At 35.7% G+C, this 26217-nt stretch overlaps 1 protein-coding gene across 7 annotated transcripts in view; it reads left to right on the forward strand.

Moving 5' to 3' along the window:
• Positions 1-26217, forward strand: part of PAN3 (poly(A) specific ribonuclease subunit PAN3) — a 118655-nt gene that overhangs the window by 73687 nt on the left and 18751 nt on the right. For 4 of the 7 annotated variants that reach the window (XM_059902477.1, XM_059902476.1, XM_059902471.1 and 1 more), the window contains 9 exons: positions 10122-10369; positions 11498-11554; positions 12729-12833; positions 13643-13700; positions 20199-20360; positions 20594-20710; positions 20798-20899; positions 23821-23986; positions 25074-25164. In XM_059902477.1, coding sequence (XP_059758460.1) covers positions 10122-10369; positions 11498-11554; positions 12729-12833; positions 13643-13700; positions 20199-20360; positions 20594-20710; positions 20798-20899; positions 23821-23986; positions 25074-25164 — 1106 coding nt within the window. The remainder of the gene's footprint in view (positions 1-10121; positions 10370-11497; positions 11555-12728; positions 12834-13642; positions 13701-20198; positions 20361-20593; positions 20711-20797; positions 20900-23820; positions 23987-25073; positions 25165-26217) is intronic. The other 3 variants (XM_059902473.1, XM_059902475.1, XM_059902472.1) reach the window with 2 other exon arrangements.

The raw sequence follows: 26217 nt of genomic DNA on the forward strand, positions 1-26217 counted from the left end.
TAATCTAGGTTTACCCAGGCTACATAGATCTGGAAAGAGTAGTACTAGAATAATCAGACTGCTGTGTTACAAGAATGTCCTTCACCTCAAATTCTTCAGATTCTTCTCTTTCTCTCACATTTGCTTGTTTCACATTTGCTTTTAAATAGTGACAGCTGGCATCTATGCCACTTGATAGCATGAACACTTGCTTTTCTCCTCCCAACTTGTTATACTCAGTTAATTCTGGTTTTGGCACTCTTCATTTCCTGATTGTAGCTATTGCTGTACCAAGAAGAGGAAACTTTCACCTCTTCCTTTTTTCTTTTCGATAAATGTATTGTGTGCTGACACCGTGCCATTACGTGTGTAGTTGGGAATACAGAGAGGATTAAGGCACAGTTCTTCCTTGCAAAGAGACAGTTTGCATTGTGTGCTACTTGCAGCAAAAGATAAAGTACAAAATGATGGGAATAATTTTTAAACATGAGTATCAGGAGAATTTTTATAGAGTAAGAAGATTTTTCAGAAAGTTGAATTGGAATTTACGGTGAGGGTGGGGTTTAGAGAGCTCGGTGTTGACAAGGAGGGTTGTTGATGAGTGTACCAGAGGAGGGGACGGTCTTGAAGCCTTGTGGATCGCTGAAGCAGCCTGGTGCCTTCAGGGAAGTTGTATCGAATCTTTAGATGAATCGAAGAGGATCGTCACGATTTCAGTATTGTCTTTCTGTCCATGAACGTGGGCTCTCTCTCCAGTTCTTTTTTCCAGGTCTTCTTTAATGCCTTTCCACAAAGTTTTATAATTTTCTGTGTTCAAGTATTACATATATTTTGTAAGATATTCTGAGACACATTTGTGGTAATTGTTGGTATTATAATTCGGCCTCTCAAAAATAAAAATTTTCTAGTTCATTATTCTTAGTGTGAAAATCTGTGATTGACATTTGTGTGTTGTAACTTTGAGACATTCTATTTCTAATAATTTGTAGATTCTTTTATATGTATATATACATATGTATATGTGTGTGTGTGTGTGTATATAAAATTTGAACACTTACCTGCAAATAATGATGATAATCTCTTCCTTTGTAATCTTTTTTCTATTGTTTTCTTGCATTGGCCAGGGCCTTTAGTATGGGATTGTACAGCAGAAGTCGTAGTTGACATTTTTGTCTTGTACCTGATTTTAAAAGGGATGCTTCTCATGTTTTCATATTTAGGAGGATCTTTGCTCTGGCATCTTAGATACATTTGTATCTGAGAGGACACCTTTTTAAAAATTCTTTGAGAGCAGAAAATATTACATTTGTTTTTCCTAGAAGGGATTTAAAAGCCACCTTAGCATTTGTTCCTGAGGCATTTATTCAGTGACTTCTGAGGGCCACAAAGATGAGCAAGACAAAAATATACACTTTAATGGAGTTTATAGCTTTTATTTTTCATTTTATGACATTTTTGGTTTGAATTGTTTATCATTATCATGCCAATTAAAAGGTTTTAGTTGATAGGTATTGCCAAATTTTCTTCCAAAAGAGATTGTAACAGTCGACACTAAAAATGTATGACAGTATTTATATGCCATCCACCCTTTTTTTTTTTTTTTTTTTATAAATTTATTTATTTATTTATTTATTTTTGGCTGTGTTGGGTCTTCGTTTCTGTGCGAGGGCTTTCTCTAGTTGCGGCGAGCGGGGGCCACTCTTCAGCCATCCACCCTTTTAATAATTGTCTAAATAAACTTTTTAATCTATGCCAATCTGAGCCAATGATATGCTGGCTTTACTTTGTATCTCCTTTAATTATCAGTGAATATTAGCATCTTTTTATATGTTTGAGGCATTTAATTTTCTTTTCTGCAAACTGACTACTTGTATAATTTGTCCATTTTCTATTGGTTGCTTTCTATTTCCGTAATGATTTTAAGAACTATATAATAAGATGATTAGCCTTTTACTAAGTGTTACAAATATCTTTTTTTGCTGTGTAGAAATATTTATTTTTTGAAGAAGTTAAATTGATGATCATTTTCTATTTTGAGCTTTGTGTTTTGTATGTCTTCATAACATTATATTTAAAAAAATGTTCTTTGAGATACTTTTCGCTTTAAACTCTTAAATATTAAATCTGAATATTTATTTGTCTTTTTTATGGGTGTAATGAATGGAAGGGTGAGTCACTTTTATTTATTTTATCTAAATAACCATCTGTTTGCTTTTATCTTTACTCAATCTGTCATTTAGAGATGGCTAGTAAATTGGCATATCTGACTACTGTCCATCTCCTCCCCTGAAGTTTTATCTTATGCTTATTTTTTCATATATATTTGGGGTCAAGTTTCATGCTTATTCTGTTGTGTTGACCCACTGTTCATAGGAGCCTTTATCCAACATTTTTGTTACTATAGCTTTCATCACTTTTTTAGTATCCAGTGACCTTATACAGTACTTTTTTCTTCCTTTTACTTTTTCAGTTTTCTTTCTTTCTTTTTTCTGTTCTTCCTCTGTACTTGCTTTACTTTAGTAATTTTCCTGGCTATCTTACTGCTTATTTTTCCAATGAATATAATTGGTTTGGCTAATTAAAAATTCTGTTGGTTTTCTTATTGAGCTAGCATTATGGTTTTAGATTAGTTAGGGGTAGAACTGACATTTTTACAACAAATAGGTACAGGTATTTATTTTCTTTTGTTCAAGTTATCTTTTGTTTCTGACAGTAGAGTTTTACCTTTTTCTTCATGTAAGTCCTGCACATTCTAGGTAAGTTTGTGCCTAGATATTTTAGGTTTTTATTGCTAGTTAATGTAAGTGGAATTTCGTGTTTTGCAATCTGTTTGTCTCTCTCCCCTCTCCAACACACACACACACACACACACACACACACACTCACACTTCCTCTCTCTCTCTCCTCCCCCCCCACACACCCCCATATGCCCATTGGATTAATGGAGTTTTCTTGATCCTTCTCCCCTCACCTGCAGCAATAATTTAGGTATTAACTATTTTTGTTGAGATGTAATTCACATATCATAAAATTCACTCTTCTAAAGTGTACAATTCAGTGGTGTTTAGTATACTCTCAAGGCATCATCATCATGGTCTAATTCCACAACATTTTCATAACCCTAAAAAGAAACTTCATACCTACCTATTAGTAGTCACTCCCCATTTCCCCCTCTCCTCAGTCCTTGGAAACCACTAATTTACTTTATATCTTTATGGATTTGCCTCTTCTGGCCATTATGTGTGAATAGAATCATACAACGTGTGGCCTTTTTGTCTCTGGCTTCTTTCACTTAACAATGTTTTCAAGCTTCATCCATGTTGTAGCATGAATCAGTATTTTTTTCCTTTATACAGATGAATAGTATTCCATTGTATGGGCGAGATCACGTTTTGTTCACCTGTTTATCAGTTGATAGACATTTGAGTTGTTTCCACTTTCTGACTGTTATGCATAATGCTGCTTTGAACATTCATGTACTGGTTTTTGTGTGAAGATAATGTTTTCAGTTATCTTGGGTAACATACTTAGGAGTAGAATTGCTGGTGTTTAACAATTTGAGGAACTGCCAAACTGTTTTCAAAGTGATTGCATTATTTTACACTCCCACCAGCAATGTGTAAGGATTTCGTTTTCTCCACTTCCTCACTAACACTTGTTACTGTTCTTATTTTTGATTATAGCCTTCATAGTAGGTATAATGTGGTATCACTGTGGTTTTGATTTGCATGTTCCTAATGACTAATGATGTTGAGCTGCTTTTTACATGCTTATTGTCCATTTGTTTATCTTCTTTGGAAAAATGTCCATGCAAATCCTTTGCCAATTTTAAAATTTGGTTATTTTTGTTGTTGAGTTATAAGAGTTCTTTATATATTCTATATACTAGACCTTTATTGAATATATGATTTGTAAATATTTTCTCCCATTCTGTGGGTTGGCTTTTCACTTTCTTGATGGTTTCCTCTGAAGTACAAAAAGTTTAAAATTTTAGTGAAGTCTAATTTATTTTTCTTTTTCCTTTGGTTATGTGTGCTTTAGGTGTCAACTTAAGAAACACTTGTTTAGCTGAAGATCATGAAGTATATGCTGGTTTTCTTAGAGTTTTATAGGTTAGTTCCTGCATTTAGATTTTTGAGGTGATTTTTGTATGCGGTGTAGGGTAGAGGTTGGATGTTACGTACTATGTTTTGGTTTCATGTATGGTCACCCCTAGAATTTTACCATGCATGCTTTACTCAGTATGAACTTGTTGAAGTCCTTCCTGCCCTCTTTCAGTGTTACAGTAACCTAGAATTTTTTTTTTTAAGTAAATTTTATTTATTTATTTATTTATTTATGGCTGTGTTGGGTCTTCGTTTCTGTGCGAGGGCTTTCTCTAGTTGCGGCAAGCGGGGACCACTCTTCATCGTGGTGCGTGGGCCTCTCACTATCGCGGCCTCTCTTGTTGCGGAGCACATGCTCCAGACGCGCAGGCTCAGTAGTTGTGGCTCACGGGCCTAGTTGCTCCGCGGCATGTGGGATCTTCCCAGACCAGGGCTCGAACCCGTGTGCCCTGCATTGGCAGGCACATTCTCAACCACTGCGCCACCAGGGAAGCCCTAACCTAGAATTTTAATTACACTTTGACTTGAACCTATCTCAGCCTAATTGTTTCACTGTCAGTGCTTATTCAGATTTACCCATACATTCTTTTATTCTGTGCTTTTTGGGGAAGGAGTTTTCTTCTGTATTGAAGTTGATCATTTAATTGTTCTTTCACCAAGGAGATGTGAATCACCTTAAAAATGTCTTTATTTTTCCCCTCATTTGCAAATTGTGTGTAAACTTTAAGATGACCTTTATTTTCCTTACTTTGAGCATATTTTTTCATTGTCTAGCGTTGCTGATACAGTCTCCTGTTAATGTAATTGTCCTTTTTTTTTTTAAAGATAATTTATCTTTTTTTGCTTTTGTAGCTTTTTAGGTTTTTCTCTTTATCTTTGGCATGCAACAGTTTCACCTGATTGATTGAAAGGGATTTGTTTTTACTTATTCTGTTCAGAACTCTTGTTTAGGATTTCTTGAATGAGGATTTCCTAGTTCTTGAATATCCCAAAGCTTTTCTTCGAATATTGCTTCTCCAGTATTTTCTTTATCCTGGAAATTTGCCTTCTCATTCTACCTTTTGTGTATCTTAACCAGTCTTTTATATTTTCCAAGCTTTGTTTCTAGATTCTTCTCTGGTTTACTTTTCTTATCTTTGTGTCTACCTTGCTATTTAACTCACCTGTTAAGTTTTTTCCCCTTTAATTTTCTTTTCTTTTTTTTTTTTTTTTTAAAGAAATTCACGTTCTTTTATTTATTTATTTATTTATTTATGACTGTGTTGAGTCTTCGTTTCTTTGCGAGGGCTTTCTCTAGTTGCGGCAAGTGGGGACCACTCTTCATTGCGGTGCGCGGGCCTCTCACCATCGCGGCCTCTCTTGTTGCGGAGCACAGGCTCCAGACGCGCAGGCTCAGTAATTGTGGCTCACGGGCCCAGTTGCTCCGTGGCATGTGGGATCTTCCCAGACCAGGGCTCGAACCCGTGTCCCCTGCATTGGCAGGCAGATTCTCAACCACTGCGCCACCAGGGAAGCCCCTCCCCTTTAATTTTAATGGTTATAATTTTTACTCTTATAGAATATAGTTCTGTTTAAGAAGGACAAATGTTTGTCACGTCTTTCATGTCCTTAATCATTTTAGTTGTAGGTTTTTAAAAAATCTCCTTTATAGGGTTCTGTTATCTGGGATTCATTGTTTTCAGGGTGCTAATTCTCAATGTATTGTGCATATTTGATTCTCATTTTGGGAGTTCTTTTCACATGGGATTATTTTCTGGGGAGAGATCATGTGTGCTGTGGGTTGTAGATCATTTTTGTTTGTCGAAATAGCTGGTGTTTGCTTTACCCAGGTGTCCATTGCCAGTGCAGTTTAAGTTTTATAATTACCCACTGGGATCCCTATCACACAGAATCTCCTGGGGATTTTTCTCTCCTGTACCTGTGCATGGTGCAGGCATTAGCTTTCCATTTCTCCTGACACCCGCACCCCCCCCAACCCCGCCCCAGCCCTCTTCCTTTCCTCCATCTCTGTTCCACAAACAAGCCTACCTATTGCCTGTGGGCTGACAGGTAGAAGTTTTCTCCTCCACCATTGCCTGATGGTACAGCTTTTCCAGACTCCTGGCTTTACACTGGGATTTGAATTTCATTCTCCACATTTTACGTGCTGAAGGCCATGTTTCATATGCCTATGTGAACATGAAAGCCTCAACTTGCAGATACTATATCTGGCCTGGGATGTGGTTTTCCAAAGTTCCCACAGTACAATCTCTAGTTCAAAATTTTGCCGTAATTTCTTGCTCTTGGAGTTTTTGCTTTTGTTGCTATTCTTTTGATTTCAGCTATGTTTTAAAATGTGAGTATTGTAGTTTATCTCACAGTTCTATGTGTTCATAATTTTGGTTGGGGTTGAGGGAGAGTATTTGTTTTAGGTCAGTCTCTGATTTCCCAGAAATACGATTATCTTAAGTGGATGTTTGTATTTAGGAATGATGTTCATTTGGTATATCGTAATATTGGAGCCATTTATTTTATGCATTCTGTCATTATTTACAAGAGTCTTTTTTGTTTGTTTCCTTGGGTTTTTCAGGTATAGAATTATGTCATCCAGAAACACTGATACTTTTACCTTCATAAGTTAACCTTAAATTTTAAAAATTTCATTTCTTTATTTTGTTCATTGCTCTGGTTAATTCGTCCAGTGGGCATTTCTGTATTGTTCCTCACTTTTCTTTGAATTGGGTACTTATAAGAAGGATTGTTTCAAATGTTCTAAAGCAATTAACTTATACATGACTTAAATATCTCAGTTTGCATATTCACTTAATAAGAAATTATAGTGTAATTATTGTATATGATCTCACCAAAATGTCATTTTAAGAGTTAATTACAAAAGTAATACAAAAAATAAATACACAAATGAAATATTTTTAATTCAGATTTTTTTTAAATACAGATTTTCATTCTTCTTGTTTTGTCTCTCATGGTATCCTCAGTGTGTTGCTATGTTTGCTTAAGTGTTCCGGTGATCGAGTACTAATTGATAGCAAACTGTTGTAATAACCACAAGTAGCACCTCTGCCTCCACCACCCCCCATATAAGGGAAGATGGAACTTATAAAGGAATATTTACATGTGAGAGAGATGAAATTGAATCTGTTCATTTTACTTCACCTTTATTTTTAGTTACTGATTTCTGTAGTAAGGTTCTGCTCCTTTGTGCTGTCTATAATTTAGTGTTATATGCAGGCAGTTAATATTAAGTGTGTTGTGGTTATCATCTTCAGAATACCAAGTACAGAATAACTCTCTCCAAGCAGATATGTGTGTATTTTACTCAATTCTGTATACATGTTTGCAAAATATTTTGGTGGCACAAAGCTGTGCCTTTTGTGCCTGGATGTTTCAGTAATTTAGAGGTCAGTTTCCTTTCTAGCTTCCCATACAATTTAAATATTCTGTTACCCTTATGGGTGGTGATCCTTATTATTGTTTTACATGTTTTATTTTGTATGTGTTTAGATCATTCCAGCCAGCCTCAGCTCAGATATACTAACTCAAATGTCAGTGCTGAAACTTTGTACTAGAATAGCCACAAAATTTAAAATTCTGAAGAGAAAGCTTGTAACTTACAACCTGTAAACTCTACTAGATTGTTTTGGGTAGTCTTTTTCCACGTATTTAGCCTTAAGGAGAGATTCTACCTTTTGTTTCACTTGTACACCTGCTCTGGTGTCAGACTCTTCCCCTCCTCTCCTGCTGCACCCCACTTCCCCCATCCCGCTCCCACACATCGTTTAAGTTGTCACACTAACGCTCCTAAGTGTAATGGACCCCCTTTCTGTTCTCTAGTATATGGCTTAGGGGTTGGGCAGCTGTATTGAATATTGGCTAAGAGCACAGGCTTTGGAATCTAATAGACCTGAGTTTCAATCTTGATTCTTTTGTTCAGTAACCTGTATTTGCCCTTAAAATAAATTTTTAAAAATTATTTTTAAGTTAGTTTCTTCCTCTGTGAGGTGACTGTTGATATACCTACCTCACAGGGTTGTTGTGAGGATTAAATAGTCTGGTATATGTGAAGCACTTTTATTACTGCCTGACATATGGAAAGTGCTTAAGAATTGGTAGCTGTATTTGCTGCTGTTATTTAATTTAAAGGTAGTAAACAAATTTACTCATTTTTGGTGACTTGGCCAGTTTTATATTGGAAGGGCTTAGAGACTAGCTTTAGGAAAACTGTGTAGATGCATTTCATATTAGATGAGTGGGGAGTATGTATCTTTTGAAAATAGTTGAATAATCCTCCAAATTTTTGCAGTATGGATTGACCTACAATTAAGTATATAATATACAGAGTTAGAAAAAACACAGAACTCTGGAAAAGTTTTTTAAAAATTAGGCTCATATGTTAATATAATAGCTTGGCTTCCTTATAAGTATTTTTCTAAAGGGTTTTAGACTTTTAAAGTTTCTCTTAGATGTATTTAAGACATACTTGCGAAATTCCTGGCCTATTTTAATGTCAGTGCAGTAGACATTGTGTTATATAGCAGGAAGAGTATTAAACTGGAAGTTTGGAGAATTCGGTTTGAAGCCTGGCTTTGCTGTTGGCTGTGCACATATGTCCGTGGTCAGATAACAGACCCCCGATGTGTAAATTTCTGATCTGTACTGCGGTGCTTGTTACCTGGCCTACCTCAGTTGCTCAGAAAATCAGACAAAATAATTATGTCAGGGCTCTTTAGAAAATACAGAGGGCTATCCAGAGTAAAAATAAGTATTATCTCAGTTCTCAACCTTATTTTTATTCACCTACATCTTTTCAAAAAAGTGTGTTTTATGAATTCTTAGCAATTGAAATTCATACCCCTGTTAATCATATTTCTGTGACCAGAGCATTTTGGTAACTTTTTTCTTGAATTGTGAGATGGCATATTACTTCAGGTGAAGGTTTTTAGTTGTTCCCCAAATAGCCAGAAAATAGTTCCTGGATAAGCTAATTCTTTCAGGAAGTATAACTAACTGTAGCTCGAGAAACCATTTTCAGTCTCTGCTCAGAACTGATCACCTCCATTAAGCCTTTGATTAACTGTACCCGGTTTTACTTAATTTGCATTCCATCTGTATTTAGGCATGTAGTTTACAGTATATTAGTTCATATTTGAGTGTTTTTGTAAGCCATTTCATGTCTTTTACATGTGACCTGGTCTTGTTTTCTCAGATAGCTTGGGATCTCCTGAAGGGTGAAGACAATTGTCCTTTCCCTTTCTTCACCGTAGATTCATGATAGAGGATGCTCTGCGTACAGTGGTTTCTTGCTAGTTGTGTTTGGGTAAAACTCGCACTAGAGCGGAGTATGCATCTGCAGAAATTCTCAGTTGTCTACTGTATAGCCTATGCCTATTTAAAGACAAAAGGCATCAAAACAGTATACTTCTTGATTTAAAAAAAAATATGGTATTTAAGCTGCCATGTATTTCAACTAAGACTAGACTTAGTTTTTTTTTGTTTTTTCAAACCATTCTGTTAGTAGTATTTGGCCAAAAGAAATCTAATAAATCTCATTAAATAATTTGATTTTTTGATACTAAAATATTTTAGGGATATGTGATATTTGTATTGTTAATAGCCATAATTTTAAATGATTCTTTACAAAAAAGGAATTATGCCTTTTATTAAAGAAAGGCTTTTATAAAAGGCATAATTTTATAGAGTCCCAGTTATTTCTCACTTTTTGATTAAATTAATTTATTAAGTTATCAGTAATTCTTATTATTGAAGATTCTCATGTAAACCTTGATATGGAGGAAACGTATTCTTACAGTAAATATCCTAATTTATTTGGGAATGACTATATTTGAAAAAAAGAAATTCTTTACATTTGCTTTTAATCAGAGCTTTCTCTAAAACAAGATAAAATTGTCTTTTATTTTCGAACTTAAAGAATTTTGCTAAAGATGTTTCTTCCAAATGAACGTTTGCATTTTATTTTCCAGATTTTTTTCTCTGAAACCAGTTTTTGCTTTCTAAGAAACATTCTTACATCTTCTTCAGGAATGTCGTTGTCTGCTGGATCTTCCCCTCTTCACTCCCCCAAGATCACTCCGCATACTTCTCCTGCGCCCAGAAGAAGAAGTCACACTCCAAATCCAGCAACTTACATGGTGCCTTCTAGTGCCTCTACACCGGTTAATAATCCTGTTTCTCAGACTCCATCTTCTGGTCAGGTGATCCAAAAGGAAACCGTCGGTGGGACGACTTACTTCTATACAGACACAACTCCAGCACCTTTGACTGGAATGGTATGTCTGCATTTAAAGGAGAAAAGAGAGGGCTCTTATAACAGCTCCTTCTTATTAATGAGATTATTGAGGAGGTTTACCCAGTCCTGTATCTTTTTACTGTGATGTGAAAAAGTAATTAATTTCTGACTTAGATGATAATTCTAATCTCTTCTTACCTCTTCAGAGTAATCTGTTTCTGTATTAATAATAACTCTAGTTTTGGACAAATCTGCTTATAATCAGAAGTTATATTTAAGCTCTAGTTTAGTACTTTATGGCATGTTTTGCTTATGGGGTTACCTAGTACTTGTGCTAGCTGGAGTTGATGTTTGCTGACTTTTGTTTATAGATATAGGTAGTTTCACCTCTGAAGTTAGAGAAGTAGATGGATTCTTATCAGTAGTTGCTGAAAGCAAACCGATGATAAATGCTTGCTTAGGCGAGGCAGTGACTTAATAGCTAGAACTCTGGATAGTGGAGGACACAGTGATAGGAGGCCTCCAGTGTGGGTCACTAGTAAGGAGGGAGGAGGTTTAGGGAGCCCTGATTATGGGTAAGGAAAGAGCTCCCAAAGGACTATGAGGAGAGGAGAGGGGGAGGGGGCCGAGAGGGAAGCGTCAGGTTCCGTAAATTGTACATTTTTAGTTTCATAATTTTGTCCATGTTCAAAAATTATTTAACTATAGAAAAAATAAGTAGTAGATGAAGATCTCATGAGTAAGAAAGCCAAATTCCATTAAAATATGAATGCTGGTCTAAACTGTAGATATTTGACAAAATCATAACTGACAGGCTTAGATGAAAAGTATGTTTGGATTTTGGTAAGCAGATTTTGACCCCGTAAGTTGAATTAATGATTTATTTTGATTACATTTAATATTTTACTAAAAGGCAGTTTGAGTGGAAAGACAACAGATTTTTATTTTTCCTTTTTAAGAGTCCCAGTTCCGCCATTGGTTTGTGACTCTTGAATCTTAGTACCTCTGAGACTGGTCCCCCGATTGTAAATGGGGTTTAAGCACACGACCATCGTATGAGAAATAAATGTGAAAACATTTATAGAAGTACTTGTAAATCATGTAAAATGCTTTCTAAAAAATAATAAAATAGCTAATAGTTTTTTGTTTTGTTTTTGTTTTTGGTCAGAGATCTTTCAAAAGTTATCACAGAACAGCTTGCCGAACTGAAGGTCAAATAATTGAGGTAGAGTAGAGACTTTCCTTGGTTCTTTCAAGTAAGAATTCCATCAATGTTTTACTTTTGGGGGGAGGGGTTATTATATTTTATAATTACTTACGTTTTTTATTTTATCATATTTGTAGAAAAAAGTTAGTTTAATCTATGAAGAGGTTCTTTTGTCACAAAACTGTCTCAGTTGTTTTTGTGGAGATTATATGTGGCACATTTTTGTAATGTTTTTACCCTTCAAACCACTCTTAAAAATATGCTCCTGGTAAACCTGAGGTAAGCAAGCCCAACTGTACTACCTGATGTAAGGAAACCAAGGCAAGAAAAAGGAGGCAGTATTCTCCCTTCAGGTATAGGTTAAAGGAAACCTTACAAGTATTGCAAAATCACTCTGGTTGAGGTCCAGAGCAGAATAGTCACATGAGGGCAACAGAAATCAACTGAATTCATTTTTAAAAGAGAAAAAAAAAAATGTTTGTTTTGGCTTTAAAAATGAAAGAATAAAACAAAAGATATTTTAGGACGTACTTGATTTTGTATCGTGGACCAGTTGAAGGGAAGGGTGGTGAGAAGATTCCAATTGGAAGAGGCAAAGACAAGAAGCTGGAAGCAGAATTTAGTAACTTTGTTGCAGTTTGATTGGAAGGTATATTGTCCTACCCTTCTGTTCACCTCCACTGCTGACCCAGAGTATGTTGGTCCTCTTTGCTGTTCTAGTTTGAAGTGTTAACAGGTATCTAGATAACACTTTGTTTAGTTTGGTCGCTAGAAACCCTTGAAGAGGACAGTTCTTTGGGCGTCCACGGCAGAGTTACTACATGATCTGACTGTGCCCAAGCACCTTTAATATCTACTTTCTTCCTCTCTTCCAGCTGCCTTAAAAAAATACTTACAAAGAGCTCCTTTTGCCTCTCATTGGAGCTAAAATTTTACTGTATCTGAAGAAATGTTTCCTTTCTCACTAGATTTTTAAAAATTGGTTATTCCAATAAAGATTATTTTAAAAATGAATTCATTCAGAAGGTGTACTAATAACAGCTATTCTCAGGTGTTTAATTCAGTATTATTTAAAGATTAAAAGTATCAATTTATCACTGTCATTTAAAGATTCAAACTTTATCGAAATAATGATAAAGCTTATAAATTGAGAAAAATTGATCATTATATTTTCCCCCTTCCTATCTTTCAGGTTTTTCCAAACTACCATATTTATCCTCCAACTGCACCTCATGTTGCTTATATGCAACCAAAAGCGAATGCACCTTCCTTCTTCATGGCTGATGAACTCCGACAGGTATGCTTTCAGAGTTCGGAGTGGAAATACTTAATGTCTGTCGTGCTTTAGCAAAGAACTGGAGAAAGAACAGAGCTCCTTTCAAATTGTATTATTTAATCAAATATGCTGTACTAAAGAAGATAGAATTTAGAGTTTATGAGACTAATCGATATATTTATTTAAGGAAACCCATTTTTAAAGAAAGTTGCAAGTAACTGTGTTTGGATGTAGAACATGGAGTAGCTATTTAGATGGGCCACCTCTCTGCACCGCACATCCCGTGCACTGGAAGGTCTCTGAAGTATATAAATAAATAACTTAAATGGTTTGTAACCACTAGACCACTTTTTGCCAATATCTGTAGTAGTTGCCTAATAAGTAGTTTGGCCTAGAAATGAACTTCATTTTAAGGCAGCTCAATATTTTCTGTAAAGTAGGTTTTATAAAATTATTTAGTTTTTTTGTCAGGTATTATTTGATATGTAGAATTTTATTTTACTCTTAGTTTCTCAGAAATGTTTTTATTTCACAGAAGTAAGTTGCACCAGTATAATGTTTGTAGAGTGAGTTATCGACGAGCTTGGCCACAGAGCTAGCCATATGCTCTGGGTTATAGCACTGCTACTTGAAACCCACCGTAGCTATGGGCAGGTCTATCTAGGACGGGAATTTAGACATTTCACATTATTGGAAATGTTATTTCCTGATATCAACATTAAAAAGTACACATGCCAAAAATATTAGTACTCAGGCTATTCAGTTGCAATAGAAAGTCCAGATTTCAGAAGCTGTGTTTAGATGTAAATATACGTATTTTCTTTTCTTAGGAGCTGATTAACAGACATTTAATAACAATGGCTCAGATTGATCAAGCAGATATGCCAGGTAAAATGCAAGTTGACTGATCCTTTTAAAGGAGAGTATAATCCTTATGTAGTCCTACATGTTTTTATGCCTTAAGCTATCTAATTACTATTTTATGACTATATTTATTTGAAACCTACTTAAGAAGAATTCCAAGATGCCATTGATCATCTAGTTTTTTTCAAAGAATTCTACATGTGACAAGGTTCTAGTTCATCCAAAAAATAGGTAGTTTTAGAATTCATGGTGATTTACCTCATCGTGCACTAGAATATTATTATCTTTTGAAACGATGAAGTATAGGTACTTAAGTAGGGGTGGGGAGGTGAGTGTTATTATTATTGAGGCTGCGGCATGCCAGACAGGGTACTAAGGCTTTCTGTGTGTAAGTTTTTTCCTCACGGGAACTCCTGTGGTATAGATACTAATATTATCACCTCTGTTTTACATATGAGGAAACTGAAGTTAACAGGCAGGTTAAGTAACTTGTCTCTAAGAACAAGTGGCTAGTAATTATCTGACCGAGTCAGGATTTAAACCTCGGTTTTTCTGACTGTACCATGATGTTTCTCAGAGAGTATTAAAATCTCTTTCCCTAGCTTCATCGGTATAGGCACAATGAAATGTGGTGTAATTTAGGAAAACTTTATAAATAATACAGTAGGAATACATTTGCTGTAGCGATAATCTCAAAACACCTGGTTGTAATCACGGATTCAGCGTAGTCCACTGTGTATCTTCTTGATCGCTAAAGAATTCAAAGGGATATGTCTGTCTGGCTGTTATGTCTTAAGACTGGGCAGGACACGTATCTGTCATAGCCTTGGAAATGTTCACGTTGGAATTTTCCTTATTATTAAGTGTTGTCTTTGAGGCCCTAGCTAGGGTAAAAAAAAAAAAAAAAAATTAAAAGAGAAGATGCTATTTACAATGGCTTCAGAATATCAGTACCTAGGAATAAATACAACAAAAGATGTTTAAGATATCAGTGGCAGAGATTTACTAAGAGGTGTTAAATAAGATAAATATAGAGAGTGAAATACGATATTCATGAATAGGAGGACATAATGATTGTAAACTAATTTTTGTAAACTGATCTATAGATTCAGTATAATTTCAGTCAAAACACATGAGCTATTCTTACTCATAATACTTCTGACACCTAATTCGTGTCCTAACAATTTAATTGTTAAGGACTCAGTCCCATAAGACCACTCCTTCTTCAGATGCCAGCTGAAATGGGGTACCCAGGCTACTTAAACTTCTGTCTGGCCAACTACAAATTTGGGGGTTTCCACAACATGCCCTCAGGTTCGGCGATTAGCTGGAATGACCCACAGAACTCGGCAAAGCACTTTGTAAACTATTACTGGCTTATTATAAAGAGTACAACTCAAGGAACAGCCAAATGGAAGAGATACATGGGGCAAAGTGTGGGGATAGAGTGGGGTGTGGGGAACTTCCGTGCCCTCTCCAGGTATGCCACCCTCCCAGCACCTCCTCATGCTCACCAACCTGGAAGCCCTCTGAAGCCCTCTGTTTAGGAGTTCTTATGAATGTTTCATTGTCTTGGTGTGTGGTTGATTAAATCTCTGGCTCTTGGTGACTGACTCAGTCTCCAGCCTCTCTCCCCTCTGTGGAAGGTTGGGGGGTTGGCTGAAAGTTCCACACTTCTAATCAAGATTTGGTTTTATTTTTTTATTATATTACAGCATAGCAGAGCTTTTCATAGTATATGATAAATATATCAAAGAGTAAAGGTCCAAGACTACCTGAAGCACTTGGAAGATTATGATTAGGATTCTGGGTGTATTGGGGAAGGGAGGCTTGGTTTGAGTCTGTAGTAACTGAAACAGTGTTGTAATGGCACTGGGTTAGACAAATTGATTACTGGAACAGACTAGGGAGAACCTAGACACATTCTGTGATAGAGGTGGCTAATCAGTGGGGAAAGGAAGGCATTGGAAAAAATGGTTTTCTTTATGGTAAAAGATTGTATTGTTACAATTGTATCATGATCTCAAACCACATGCAAAAACCAGTTCCAAATAGATTAAGAATTTAAATGTCAAAAGCAGAACTTTAAAATTCGTACTATGAAATACAAATGAGTAAATTTAATCTTTCAGTAGAGAAAGATTTCCTACACTGGAGGCAAAGATTCTTGACTCTTAAAGAAAGTACTGATAAATTTTACTGAATTACGATTAAAGGGACTTCCCTGGTGGTGCAGTGGTTAAGAATCTGCCTGCCAATGCAGGGGACACGGGTTCCAGCCCTGGTCCGGGAAGATCCCACATGCCATGGTGCAACTGAGCCTGTGCGCCACAACTACTGAGCCTGAGTGCCACAACTACTGAGCCCGCACACCTAGAGCTGGTGCTCCACAACAAGAGAAGCCACTGCAATGAGAAGCTCACGCACCGCAACAAAGAGTAGCCCCCGCTCGCCGCAACTAGAGAAAGCCCGCACACAGCAGCAAAGACCCAAGGCAGCCAAAAATTAATTAATTAATTAATATAAAAAAAATTAAAAACACTCCAAAGATTTCTATAGTAAAGAAAAAACTTGAAGAAGATATTTACACAATTGACAAAGAAGATAAAAACCACAAATTAGTAAGAGCCTGAAAAAAAAAAAACACAACAAAACAGAAAAATGGCCAAAAGGTAGGAATAGGCATTTCAAGAAAGTGGACATTCATACAACGAAAAATCTATGAAGAAATGTTGAACATCATTGGTGATTAGGGAAGGACAAATGAGATATCATTGGAAAGTCTGACCGTGTGCAGTATTAGGATATGGATCCACAGGTTCTCCAGTACATTGCTGTTGGTCGTATAAATTGGTGAATGTGTTACCACTTTGGAAAATTCCCGAAGTTGAATATCTGTGTACCCTGTGATCTAGCAGTTCTGCTCCCAGATATAGGTAAACTATATATTTTTAACTAGAAAATGTATAAAGTATCCATAACATCACTGCTTACAATAGCAGAAACTTTGATCAGTCCAAACGCTCATCTTGAAGGACAGTGGGTGAATTAACTGATACTGTCAGACAATGGAATATTATACAGCTGTTTAAATGAAGAAAGTACACTTCATAAAGAAAGCAGTAATATGGAAGAATCTCAGTAATGTAATATTAAGTTAAAAAGTGAGCTGCGAGAGACCACATAGAGCATGATACCTTTTTATAAAGTTGAAATTTATATATGTATTTACATTATCAATAAATGCATGTGTATATGCATATATACATACACATACATAATAAACTTTTGAGGAATACATATAGGTATAATGAAACTATATAAAAAGGGAAGGAAGAGAGAGAAGGAAGGCAGAGGTTGGTAGAGAACCATGTATTTAGATGACCATTCAAGTCAAGGTCTGAGCCTTCGTTTTGTGTGCCAAGTTTGCAGATGCTTACCATATTATTAAGAATAATTAACTGAATAAAAGCAGGCCATGCATAGACATGAACTAGTGATTTGAGTGTCACAAACTAAAGATTGTGGTTAAGCCAATTCTGTGCGCCCGTGTTCAAACAAGGTTTAATAAGTGGTTTTTTCTGTCGCTGCTCTCTCTCTGATCTTTTTCATGTCTCATGTTTACTATTAACCTTTGACTCATTTTGACTCATTTATTAATCTTGGTCTTACTGACTTTTTCCTTTCCCTTTTCCTTTCCATTCTTCATACTTCCATCAAATTAGTACTTCTCAACTCAAATCATAATTTATTTCCTGTAGGTCAGTGGTTCTCAGCCAGGAATGATTTTACCCCTCATGGGTCATTTGGCAACGTCTGGAGCATTTTTGATCGTCACAGTTGGCAGCGGGGTGCTCCTGGCTGCGAGTGGGTTGAGGCCATGGATGCCGCTAAACACCCTGCAGGGCACAGGACAGTCCCCGACGACAAAGGATCGTCTGGTCCAATATGTCACTAGTGCTGAGCTTGAGAAACTCTGCCATAGGTTCACCATGGTGAACCTCAGACATTCAGTATCTTAGATCCAGTCTCTCATTCTCTATGTTCTTTGAGGGGACGTTGGGTTGAATAGAGGAAAGAAACTAAAATTTTCTTTATCATTATTTTTAATATTATTTGGTTGAACTGAGCCCCAGACTAAAAATTGGGCTAAACTAAGGAGTGCATTTGTCTGGGATCTTCCAAGTTGGTTTTCTTTACTTTGATTTTTGATGCCAAACAGTGATTGAGGCACCCCTGTTCCCTTTATTGGTACTTAATTTTGTGCATTTGTTAAACTGAACTAGAAACAAAGAACAGCAGAACAACAAGTGAATATTCCTGTCTATTAAGGGAAACATTTGGTTTTCAAGGTTAATATTAGGCCACATATGATTATTTCAGAGTAGACTGGGAAATGTAGGGTTAAAAGATCATTTTCCAAAAAAAAGGTTAAAATCAGGATGTACAGATATAAAAAGGAGAAAGTACTAAAGATTTTATTTAAGTTGTGAGGGAGCCAATCATATATTACAAGACACATCATAGATCAGGAATATTGAAACAAATGTGCAAACTGTCTTTTCCACAGGGGAGGAGGGAAGTCCGTCAAGCCTTCACCAGACAGAATTGCCTATAGACAAGAATTATTTTGCAGTGCAGTATTTATCAGTTATTTACAGGGGTGTAAAATATCTTCCACAGAATCAGAATCAGACACCAGAGGGTTATCCTTTAGACGGTGCACTGTTTTCCACTGAAGCACAATTTTTTTCCTTCAGTGTGTAGAATTCATGACTTGCCTAAAAGTAGACAGAGGGAGAAGGGAGTTCAGCGTGTAAGATTTTTAGCTTATTGTGTCCCTCACTCAGTCTGTTTGTCACGCTGATGCTCTGAGTACCGGTGTTTGGTGTAGTAAATTTCGAGTCCTTGTTGGTGGTCTGTTAGCTGTCTGACCACTCTTTCCATTTGTTTTAGCTCGCTGGAAGCAGTCTTATCCATCATTTTGTAGTAAACATGCCAAATCTTCTGTAAGATCTTTCCTAATATCCTTGGAACTGGCTTTCCTTTCCATGGCTTTGAATTTCCATGTGTAGTGGTTCTCAAAGCACTTGACCCAACAGCAACTTTTCATTATCACCTGGGAACTTGTTAGAATTGCAAATCCTTGGGCCCTGGTTTAGACCTACTTACTGACTCAAAACTCTGGGCATGGGACCCAGCAAACTGTGTTTTAACAAGCCTCTAGGTAATTCTGAAGGGTGCTAGAGTTTAAGAACCAGTGCCATGGTGAATTGTACTTTTTTAAAAGCTGTTTTGCTTGGTACTGTATTGTTTTATGTAAATCTCAATCCTTTTTCTCTAAGCCTCTTGATAAGAACCCGTATTTCATTAACGTGTGTTCACTAATACATAGTGGATACTCAATATATTTTTACTAATTTGAAATTAATTACTTCCCTTATCAAAAAACTGGGAAACAACATTTATTCATCATTTGTTTCTTTGTGGAAATTGAACTGATTGTTCAAATAAAAAATAGTAAATGGGCAAAAGTTACAGCTATATTCACTTGTGTGTATACTTCCCTTATACCGCCTTTTTTCAGTAGAACGTGCCTTGACCTTGGTTTGAAAGTTAACAATGAATTGATGTTTGTTTTTCACTATGGCCAAAATTTGATCTAGGGGTTAAGAGCACAAGACTACAGAATCAGAACCCTGGGTTTGTATCTCAACTACCTCTCTAGATGTGTGATTTTCACTTTCCTTGTTTATGAAATATGGAATCCTATCTCATAGAATTGTTTCAAGAACTAAGAGATAATGAGTGTAAATATTTGGTAAAGGCAGAGGGGTCATTTTGAACCTGTGTTCTGGAATTTCTTAATGACATTTCACTTGTATTTCTTAATAGGAAATACAGGGGAACATGGCAGGCATAGTGGTAAAGCTGTTTTAGTTTTTTTCTTTTGTGTTTTGCTAGGTATTCAAACTGTGCTATTCCACTGAATGGTTTGAGAGTTTGATACAGATTGCTATATTTGTACATAGAAATCGATATACATACACAGACATATTACATATACACTCCAGTTTATTGTTATTTGTTTTCTATTTCTTTAAAAAAGAATTTCATATACTTAACACCATTGTCTAAATATGTTTTGTACAAAATAAGATGTTTAAAGAAAAAAACTATCTTGATTTTTATTTTACATCAGAATCAGAAATGGTTAATATCTCGTAAGTAATAATGCGAATTGTTTCTAACAGCTGAGAAACGAGTGGTGTGCTGTTATAAAAGACAAATATTTTTGAGTGCATGAAATCTAGTTGTTCTTTTGTTGTTTTATAATGCCTGTTTTTATTGATAGTGAGACAAGTGTCTCCTATAGAATTGTTACAAATGTCGACACTGTTCTAGAATACAGAGTGTGTTTGATATCTGGTTTATAGAGTTGGTTTCTTCTTCATTACTTTGAGATCTGAGAGATTTGTGAATGTCTGCAAGTTAAAGTCATCTTCTTACAAATTACTCTAGCAGTCCCTGCAGAAGTTGACAGCTACCATAGCCTGTTCCCTCTAGAACCACTGCCACCACCCAACCGGATACAGAAATCAAGTAATTTTGGATACATTACGTCCTGCTACAAAGCTGTAAATAGCAAAGATGATCTGCCTTATTGCCTTCGGAGGATACATGGTAAGGAAGATAAATTATCCTCTTTGAGGAGCATATTAGTGAGGCTAAGATTATTCAAACATTCCTAAATGAGTTTATTTATTTAACATGAATTTAAAGGATAATACATATATTATTTCATTTGGAAATTAGTATTTCATAAGTGATGTATAACATGGCTTTTTCTGCACATTTCTGATGAAATAAGGGGGAGATGTCATTTACAGGTTAGCAGAAAATTTTTTCTTCTTCAGGTTTTCGTCTTGTTAACACAAAGTGCATGGTATTGGTGGACATGTGGAAGAAAATCCAGCACTCAAATATCGTGACCTTGCGTGAAGTGTTTACCACTAAAGCTTTTGCAGAGCCTTGTGAGTGACTTGTAATGGTCTTTCTGCCAGTGGGCTTCATTATTTGAAGCCAGATTGCAGTAATGAGCGTTTGTGTTTTATTTTAAGCTCTTGTGTTTGCATATGATTTCCACGCTGGAGGAGAGACCATGATGAGCAGACACTTCAATGACCCTAACGCGGACGCCTATTTCACGAAGAGAAAGTGGGGTAAGAAAAGGATGCAAGCAAGCTGTGTCTGACAAATGCCTTTGCTCTGTGGAAGAGTAGTTCTGTATTTTAAAATACATGTAAATTTAGCCCTGTAGTCATTCAGCGTAAAGACCCTATTGCATTTATAAAAGAAGTACCTTAAAGAAATGGAGTCACTATGTAACAAGTCAGGAAATAACATGTTATGTACGTGTATAGACGGAGATGAAGGTGGGTGATGAAAGACTCATGTAAATACCTGAAATTTAAGTAGCTGAGACTACGATAAAAGGTTTTTTTCCTCTTAAATTTTTTTTTCTTTAAAAAATATAATGCTTTCTGAGTAAAGATGGTTTGGAAAATTCAGTAAATTGAAAAGTAATCCCTGTAACTTCACCACCCAAAGCACGTCTCTTGGTATATTTCTTTCCAGTCTTGGTTTTTTGTTGTGTTTTGTTTTGTTTTGCATACTCCAGTGTGACTGTGTGTCATTTGTCAATATGTAATTATTTCCCTAAACAAATGCTTTTGCTTGAAGGTGGGATTCCGTGTTCCTTAAGGAACTAGTCTTCAAAATAAATTTTCAGGTAACTTTTACTTAAATGGGGAATATTTTCTTTTTTTGCCCCTTTCTAATATATACTTAAAGAATTGTTTTTTAGTTCAAATATTGCAAAGAACCAAAATATTTTAATTACATCCTAACAAATGATTATTAAAGTGTAAGTTGTTTCAGAGTAAAAATAAATCCATTTTGCGAGGTCTATTAATTAGTTTATGTTTTGGGGGAAGGAAAATGTATGTATCATTTTCTTGTATGGGGGCAGGAAAGAAACATTCCATTCTTTGCAGTGGTTTTTAATTTGTTAAAGATTTTCCTGAATATATCCTGAGAGGAAGTAAGGAGGGAGAAGACTTGAGTCCACATTCCAGTATCTTTTGGATCATGACTCCTTTAAGAACTGGCATTATGGATAAAAAATGTATTCTGTTTACTTGTAACTGTGCTTTCTGACAGTTGAAAGAAGAAAGCTGTGGTTACATGGCTGTTTCACATTAAAAATCTGGCCACATAGTGTGGTCATTTGTTTCCTTTTGCCATGTCATCTGTAGCACATACATAATTTTGTTGAAGGGGATGTGGTATAACTTTTCCTACAGATGAATATAGCTGTAGTTGTTCAAGTTTATTTTAGTAATAACACCTGTGAAGTGACTGTTGGCTTTAATTTACAGCTGGGTTTCTCAGCCTCAGCACTGCTGACATTTGGGGCTGGATAATTATTTGTGCGGAGCCGTTCTGGGCATCGCTGGGTGTTCAGCTGCATCCCCGCCATCTACCCACTAGATGCCAGGAGCAGCCCCTCCTCCAGTTGTGACACCAAAAATATCTCTAGGTACCTCCAAATGTCCCTGAGGGGGCAACACGGACCCATGTTGAGAACCACTGATTTATAGCACTCCTTTCCAGTTTTTTTTTTTTAATCTTAATTCTGTTTTTGGTGTTGTCTGACTATTTGATATATTATGTTTACATTTTCCTAGGAATCAGTTCTTTTTCTAGTATTTAAAAGTATTGTTTGAATGGTAGTAACTTCCCTAAATGTACCATATATACTTTAATTTACAGCAATTTATATAATACAAGGCAATCCTGTGTTCCCAATATGAATATTAAAAAAAGAAGGTATAAAGAGCCAGTGTTTGTATAAACTTATAGAGACATAAATGGAAGTATAATGCTTTCTTATACTATTTAATTTGTTAATTTAAAACAAACTAAAAAATCACATATTGTAATAAATATACTAATAAGAAAGTGGCAATAATAATAGCATACCATATAGGGATTGTGATAAGAGGTTTAAAATGACATAATGTGGGTAAAGTAACTAGACAGAATCTGGCACACAGTATGCACCAAATATTTGCTATAAATATGTAGCTATAAATATTTGCTATAAATATTTCTTTTCCTTATTACCACACGTATTAAATAGTTTTATTTAAACTCTTCGTGGTTGTCTTTGATGTTTTCTTGACGTTTATCACTAGAGCTACTTTTTGAGTCATCTATCACTGTTTTCCAGATGGTATTATCTTTAGTTCTGTCTAAATTGAGGGATAGCAGTTTTTGAATTTTGTATTTGCTCTTCCTTATTTGCTATTTATTATCTCCACAGTCAACCATTTAACTGTGTTGCTTTTATAACTGATTCAGAAAAGGTTTGTTTACAACCATGTGAACACTTGGATTTATAAAGTCATATTCCCTGAAATAATTACAAAATCTAGATTAAATTTATACGGCTTCTTTTCTGCTGCTTAACAGTGACCCAGAAAGTAGTATCAAGAAGCACTTCACAAGAGTTGACAGAAGCAAAAGGATTACTTTTCATGGTAGACCAGGTTATTTTTGTGTTTCTTCATTACACATAAGTGACATTCAGTGTTTTCCGGTTACGTTTTTTGTGAATTGGGTGTCATTTCGTCTGACTGACTTGGCGGTAACAGGGGAGGCTGATCAGTACAAGGAGAGTAAGAAAACACTCAATGTAAATGATGGCGGAGACTTGTGTTTCCCTCAGGCCCCACACACCTGAACGGTGCAGCTCCCACACACCTGAACGGTGATGTAGGCAAGGGCTAGCCACACTTTAAGAAAAACAATCTCTGCAGTTCCTGTTTTTAATCTGAACTCATTTATTTGGCTCACAATTAAGTATAAATTCTTACATTAAATAATCTTTGTGCAATAATTATAATGGTTACAGAAAAGAGAAGCTCAGTGAGAGCTCTGCTGCTGCTAACAGTATAAAGGTATAATATCATAAATAAGAAAATTTGGGTTTGTTTCTTAAATTCTTCTCAGTTTGCATGTTTTAGTCTTTTAGTTAATTATTTAAATGAAGATGCCATTTTTTAATTTGCTTTTATAGGTCAACACGATGGACCATTGCCCAGACAGCATGCTGGATTATTGCCAGAATCTCTTATTTGGGCGTATATTGTCCAACTGAGTTCTGCATTGCGTACCATTCATACAGCAGGTTTGGCATGTCGAGTTATGGACCCAACAAAGATTCTGATAACTGGCAAAACAAGGTACTAGCATTTTGAGTTTTGGCTTCTTTATTGAGCATCTAACCTATGACAGCTTAGTAAACATAGCATGATGATTTGTTTTAATTCTACCTTTTCATATATTCCATCCAGAAGAACTGCCATGACTTTGAGTTCATTTGTAAGTTTTTTTAAAATGTTGAATTCTTAATAAGATGCCTGGTTATTAACCAAGATCCTGTGAGGGTTTGGGAGGTATGTATGGTTAAGGTTGGGGGGATATCAAACAATATCAGTACAACTTTTCTGTGTACAACTGTGGTTCTCAAATTTTGTCATGAGTCCCAATATCCTGGAGGGCTTAGCACAGGCTGTTGGGCTCCACCCCCAGTGTTCTCATTCAGGAAGTCTGGGGCGGGGCCTTAGAATTTGCATTTCTAACCGAGTTCCTGGGTGAAGGATGCTGTTGCTGCTGATTGGGTTTCATGCTTTGAGAACCAGTGATAAAGGGCTAAGTAACACAGACCTTGACATCACTAGAGTTTTATTTGAGTTGCTGAAATTTTGAGAGTTGTCTTGGGTAGCATAGCATAAAGAGCTCAAGGTCTAGTACCAGGTTACCTGGGTTCATATCCTGGCTCTGTTAGTTACTTAATTAACATATATGTGTTCAACAGTCTGTGAGACAGGTAGTATCTCCATTTTCCATATTTGTAAGGTACCTGCCTCATAAGATAATTGAGAGGATCAAATGAATTACTACATATAAAATGCTTTGAATGTGCCTAGTACATGTTAAGAAGCTAACTAGTTCTCTTTTCATGAATAACTAATAAAGAACCAACTTGGTTTGGTGAAAAGACCACTGGCCTGGTAGTCAAAAGATGTGTTATAGTCCTGGCTTTATCCATTCCTGACTTTTATAACCATAGGCCTATCACTTGATGTCTGTGATGTCATCTCTAAAATGGTGATTGATAGAGGTTATAGGGGGGTAGGACAGGAGGTAAGACTGGATAGGATTCTGAGATCCCTCCTAATATCATAAGAAATGTTCAATTTCCAGTAGTATGTAATTTTTTTAAAATCTCATTTTAATTATTTTCTTTAAATTTTCTGGTCTTTAAAGGTTGCGAGTAAATTGTGTTGGAGTTTTTGATGTTTTAACATTTGATAACAGTCAGAATAATAATCCATTGGCATTAATGGCTCAATACCAGGTGAGTAAGAATTAACATGGATACTTAATAACTTAAGGCTTGATTTTTTTTTTTTTTAAAGATAAATTTTGTTTATTTTAAAGTTTTTCAGGGTTTTAAGTCTAGATTTCAGTTTATGCTGGGGGTGGTCTCCATGCAAACTTTGAACGTGTATTTTCTTAATCACTGTGCTGTGTTTAGTGTAGAGCCTTTATACGTTGGAATATACAGAATTAATGACAGTGTCAGAGACTCCAGCTGTTTGAATGAAAATGCATTTATTTGACAAGGAAATTTGTCCTCAGCATAGATTAAAACATTAATTAGTCAGCTGAGTGAAATATATTAAATGACATTTTACTTTTTTTTCACTTTTTAGTGTGTTAAAATCACACCTATTATTTTTACTTTTAGAATAATTGTCCCACTATCAATCCAAAATTTTTATTTTCAAAGGAAAATTTTTGTATTGCTGTTTTCTAAATGATTTTTTTCTTTTGCTTAACCAAAGCCTATCACTCGCTTCTTGTACATTATTAGAATTTGGTTATAGTCTGACTTCATCATAATATTGTGGACTTAGGTCCCATTTTGTTCTTAGCTATTTAGTTTTTATTTCTTGATTTACACAATGTGTAGGAGAGTAAGAACCTACCTCTGCAAGGAGCGTTAAGTGTAGTTGCTTTTGCTTTGATTACCCTGTGCAAGTAATGTAGCTATTTAAAGTAAATATTTCGTATCATTCAGTTTGTATTCATATTTTTTGGAGGGTATGCAGTTGTCATTTTAAGACAATGTTAGTTTCTTTCATGTAAGAGATCTTTGTTGTTTCTGAACATTTATTAACTTACAGAGGTTTGATGTAAGGCAGAATCTCTTGTTTACATGGAGAAACAAGGAGGAGAATACCTTACCTTCCCACTGTCCTTCTCATTTCATTCTCTTTTCTTTAAATCTTTGAAAGATTTTAGTTCACTTTATGAGACAAAATTTCAGAACCAAAGGAAAGGCCAGAAGGAGAAGTAGAGTCCAGGTAGTTTTTAGTATGACAGTTGATTCATGCATAAACCTCTT

The sequence above is a fragment of the Balaenoptera ricei genome, chromosome 18 (assembly GCF_028023285.1).
Source record: "Balaenoptera ricei isolate mBalRic1 chromosome 18, mBalRic1.hap2, whole genome shotgun sequence".
NCBI lineage: Eukaryota > Metazoa > Chordata > Mammalia > Artiodactyla > Balaenopteridae > Balaenoptera > Balaenoptera ricei.